Source organism: Canis lupus, chromosome 38 (assembly GCF_003254725.2).
Source record: "Canis lupus dingo isolate Sandy chromosome 38, ASM325472v2, whole genome shotgun sequence".
NCBI classification, from domain to species: domain Eukaryota; kingdom Metazoa; phylum Chordata; class Mammalia; order Carnivora; family Canidae; genus Canis; species Canis lupus.
The window spans coordinates 23877676-23883034 of record NC_064280.1 but is presented as its reverse complement, the minus strand read 5'-3'; the positions used below and the strand labels follow the sequence as shown (position 1 = coordinate 23883034).

Here is a 5359-nt window from a genome sequence, read left to right as displayed (position 1 = left end):
AAACACAGAAATGGATAACTTCTTGCATAATTTTCTTGCTTGAACTTTGCTTGTATACATCTTAAGCCCCCAACATCGTCATGCTCACTGTACAAGTGTAATGTCATGTGAGTGTTGTGGTCTGCCAATATTGAAAGACTGAGACTCAGGAAATATCCAGAAAGGGAGAAATATGGAGACAGGAGCTTCCTGGGTCCCTGAAACAGAGGGTCAGGGGCATGCGGTATTTTTCAGGGTTTATTTCCCATCTGGCTGAGACTGAATAATAGTATTTGCCAGAGTCTAGAATTCTGGACACATAAAAGTTGTCCTGTAATAGCCATCCATTATTTTTCCCTCAACTGAAAAAAACCTCATAAGCAATTATGGACATGATTATACCAAGAAGATGTGTTTTTCTCAATTTTATACATGGAAATGAGGGAAATGATCTCTATTCTTGAAAACTGTGCTCTTTTGCTTGATCAATTCTGCTCTGGGAATTTTTCCTTGTACACCTTGCACTTTATTGCTTGGAAAAAGCAAGATCTCAATTAACATTGTGGCAGGAAAATGATTTTTCGCACAGCTCTGTGAAGCGCTGACCTGAACTCTTTATTTCTGAGGCTATAAATCAGTGGGTTGAACAGTGGAGTGAGCATGGTGTAGGAGACTGATATGAGAGCATCCTGGCTTGAGGAGTAGGTGGACTTGAGCCTTAAGTAGATAAAGGAGGCGCAACCATAATGAATGGTGACAACAATGAGGTGGGACGCACAGGTGGAGAAAGCTTTGTATCTGCCTAATGTGGAAGGAAATTGGATGATGGCAGAGATGATGTGAATATAGGATACCAAAATCAGTAGCAGAGGGATAACCAGGACCAATGCACAGAGCATGATAATGACAATCTGACTCAAGTGGGTATGTTGAGATGCCACTTTGAGGACAGGAGGGATGTCGCAGAAGTAGTGATGGAGCTGGTTGGAGGAGCGGAACGGCAGGTAAAACACCAGGGAGGTGATAATCTGTGCAATAGTCAAGCCACAGGCACAGGCAGTGGCCACGAGTCCCACACACACCCGGTGTCCCATGAGCTCTGTGTAGCGCAGAGGGTTACAGATGGCCACGTAGCGGTCATACCCCATGGCTGCCAGCAGGAAGGAGTGAGAGCAGCCGAGGAAGAGGAAGGTGAACATCTGGATGGCACAGCCCACGAAGGAGATGGTCTTCTTCTGGGCCAGCAGGTCCACCAGCATCTTGGGGACGATGACAAAGGTGTAGCAGGTCTCGGAGCAGGAGAGGACGGCCAGGAAGAAGTACATGGGGGTGTGCAGGGCTCTGTCCAGCACGATGGTGGAAATGATGATGGCATTGGTGCCCAGAGTGAACAGGTAGAGGGGCAGGAAGGCGACGAAGAGCAGCCGCTGCAGCCCGGCCAGAGAAGAGAAGCCAAGGAAGATGAACTCCCTCACCAGGGTCTCATTGCCCTGCTCCATGGAAGCTACACCATTCAGAGACAATCCAAAAGAGGAGGAGATAGTATCAAGATAAACCTCTGAAAACTAGTAGAATCACAAGAGATTGGTCATCATAGAGCAGGTGTTAAGACTTAGGTTCTAAATCCATTATTCCTCCTCCATCCAGTTTGTATTTAAGATACAAAGAGGTGCCTATAATCAGCCAAGTGCACGTCCAACCTTGCATCTCTATAATTATTCTAACACCACAGTCAAACGGCTCTTGAAATTTCTCAGACCCAACTATCCCTTCGTCTCCTCATGCAGGATGCAGCTGTCATTCACATTCATTGTCCCTCACTCTGCTTCTTCCCCAACCTGGCTGTTCGGCTTGCTCGTCCTCACACCTGTCCATACCCTCAGTTGCAGAATAATTCATCTCAATACACTACATTAAGAGGCAACCTTGTCTACGATCCTCAGCAGCTTCGCATTAGCATTCCCCTTATATTTACTCTCTGACTTTTAGTCCCTGTCTCTCCATAGCCTGGATCTGCATTCCCCTTGCCCCTGTTGACCACACTTCCTGGCATGATCATTGGTGCACCTTCACATACTCTTATCACGCTGGCTCTTGCTTTTGAACTTTCTTTCTGGTTCCCAATCTGGGAAAAGTTTTCCAGAATGGAATATACCTCTGCATCCTCCATGTCCACCTCAGAGTCTTTCCTCCTGCAGAGGGAACCCCCATCTTCCTCAGGACCCTCGTTCATTTCCACCACTTCTCTTAACTCCTACTGACACCTCATTGTGCCCGTCCTTCCCGTTTCATCCCACATCTCTTCAATGCGTCTTGCCCCTGATGCCACGCTAAACTTCTGTAATATAAATTGTATCATATTGCTCCCCTCAGCAAAATTTCACTCATGACTCTATATTCCAACTCTTTGTGGTTTTCAAGGTCTTGTTTTGGAAACCAAACTATGCTTCTGTGGTCATATCAATCTTTATGGAATGCATCACTATCATGCAGATATGTTGCATCTCCCTTGCCTCTATTCCTTGCTTATGCTAGCTAACAACCCATTTTTGACTTACAAATGTTTTACCATTATTCTGCAGCCTCAGCCAAATCTGCTTTTTTGGGGAACCTCCTTGATATCTCCCCATAAAGAGTTGTTTCTCCTTCAGAATTTATTGCCAATTTGATATGTTGTTTATTTAATTTTGAAATATTGTGTTGTGTTTTTCTCATCTCTTTCCCATTGGATTTTGTACCCTTGAGAGGAAGATATAAGTTGTATAGATCTTCATCTGAATTCTCTTCAGTATCTAGAACCATTTTAAGTGTCTAATAGCTTCTCGGTAAACAATAATCATACAAATAAAAAAGATAACTTGGCATATTTTTACCTACCTCATGATGTCAATAAGCCTTCGTAGAATGTGCAGAGTAAAAGAATCCTCAGTGTTCTTCCCTACTGAGCATGAGGATTGTATGCGACCAAGGATGCCTAAGGATTTCTGTACCACAAGGAACTAAGCGGTATCTTTCAAACCAAAAAGGGCAGTCTCAGTATACAATACGAATATGGCACTAAAGAGAGCATCCCTGGAATTCCATGTATTCCCAATTCCTTGGACATTTGTTACTCTCTAGAGCATATGAGAATGCACGTAAATGGGAGAGAAATTATAAGGTAGACTTGTGTTTATCCCATTTAAAAAAATATCATTCACAATTATTATCCTAACAAATAACAAGAACAAAAATTAATGGCAATGTACCCTACCTTAGCAGAGAACCCCTAAATCAAGAATATCAGGTGCTACACAAAAAGTATTAAGCAGTGTGATTATGACCATGTGCTGTGTGTTAGGGACACACATATAAATAAGTCCCAGTCCAAGGCCTCCTGGTTCAGGGTGAGGTGTTTGCAGAAGTGATAATTATAAAATGATGTGCAACTGTAATCACAGATTTGCACTTGCAACCGAGACCACCGAGGAGACAAAGCTTTGTACATCCTTGGAAAATAATATGTTTTGCTTATTTCTAGGTTTCTTTCTATCTGTTATAGAAATATTGAACTAAAGCAATCTTGGGGAAATATCATGAGACGGGGCACAATTTAGTCTCTACCACTTTTGTCCAGATGTATAAACAGTTCAGGGAAGCACAGCTACTGTCCTGCCCCTAATGTTTTGTGTTTCCATAGTATCAGCCCCACCCTCATCAGACCTTCTCTTCCTCCACCTTATTCCCCTGGTTCTTTGTTCAATGCCTGACACAGTTTTTTTATTTCCTAGAAGGCATATTTATTACCAGTATACTGTTATCTTTCTAAATCCAGATCCCAGATTCTCAGGATTACTAATCAATTTCCATGCGGATGAGCTCAAATTTTTTTACATGTGTTTTGTAAACACATGCAAAGTTGAGTAATGTAGGAATAAAGCAGGTTTTGAACTTACACAGGGGTCAGCTTTAACTGACTCTGGTATATTCTAGTGGATCCTAAATTCTCCAAGTCCCATTTTCTTATTTGTATGGTGAGAAAAGTAATTCCTGCATCCCAGGGCTACAGTGAAAATTCATTGAAATCATATATATTAAAAAGTCTAATTTAGTAAATAGTGAATGTTCAGTAAATACTTCCCTTCCATTACTTTATCATCATTCTGTGGGGGACAGGTCCAGAAATATTGTCATCAGTGAGATAATCAGCATTTAACTCATGGCAAATTGATGAAACTGCCTTTTCCATGCTTTCCAAGGGACGGAAAATTTAAGAGGGGTTATCATTCCCCCAGGGCTCTCCAACCCTGACTGAAGATAATCTGGTTTTCCAAAGAGTCCTGCCTGTGCTGGAGGGAGCAAGGGCTGGACCTTGAAGGATAATGCCAGCCATTTGGTGTCTGGTTGCTCTGCAGGCAGAGTCACCAGTGTAGGTTATTTATGCCTCGTAGAAAGCAAAGGAGTTTTCCTACATTTTCCATTTTGGGGGGTGGGGGAGTTCAGTATGAAACAAATTTAGGAAATAAAATGGTAGTTAATTTTATTCACATATGAATTATAAACTTAGGAGTTTCTAATTACAAATGCTTTTAGTTATCAATGATGTATATTTTATACAACATGTTTTTAGGTATCTATATTTTTAGGTATCAAACTCAACTATTCTTTGAACTCCTAAAGCTAGAATTCATTGTTCATTAATTCTCATATTTTATGATTTCACGATTTCTACTATGTTTTAAACACAGAAAATTGTAAACATAAATAAAATGGCTGTTCCTTTCTCTGAGAAGAGACCATCAAACAGCAGACATATTACAAGTCAGACCATCATAAGCATTACGAAAGAAGTACAAGCAAAATGGCCTGAAAACTTTGAGGAAAAATCAAATCATTTCTGGAAAGCTTTGAAGGATAAACAGTGTTTCTATATCACCTGTAAGCATTTTGATAAAAATATGGGCACTACTGGCTTTACCCATGTAAACATTGTGATTGAGCTGATGACCGCCTTCTTCTTCAGTGTAGACTGGCCCTTCCGAATTGCACGTTGCCTGCTGATTTGTTGAAAAAGCAAACAGAGACATCCTATTTCCAAAGGAAATGCAGATGTTTAGACAGGTCTGTGAAACAAGAGACACTGATTTTTCCATTTCCTTTCTTCTGTTTCTGTACCATAAATTCCATATTAAGGTCACAAAATAACTTCACCCCCAGCGTACTTCAGTTAGTTCTTTGGAAGAACTTCATCCCCACCATTAGTCCACCACTATTCCTTTTGATATTTCCAGGAAGAAAGAAATAGAACACAGTTTTGGTAATAGTTTACCAACCAAATTTTAGAAAGGATTTGGTAGGATAAAGACAGTTTCCCTTTGCAAGACTGGGGAAGGTCTGTAGC

General features: G+C 41.2%; 1 protein-coding gene across 1 annotated transcript; it reads right to left on the bottom strand.

Moving 5' to 3' along the window:
• Positions 1 to 533: 533 nt before the first annotated feature.
• Positions 534 to 1478, bottom strand: LOC112642865 (olfactory receptor 10K2). Its single transcript, XM_025420653.1, has one exon. The coding sequence runs from the start codon at positions 1476 to 1478 to the stop codon at positions 534 to 536; it is 945 nt and encodes a 314-aa protein (XP_025276438.1).
• Between the last annotated feature and the right edge of the window lie 3881 nt (positions 1479 to 5359).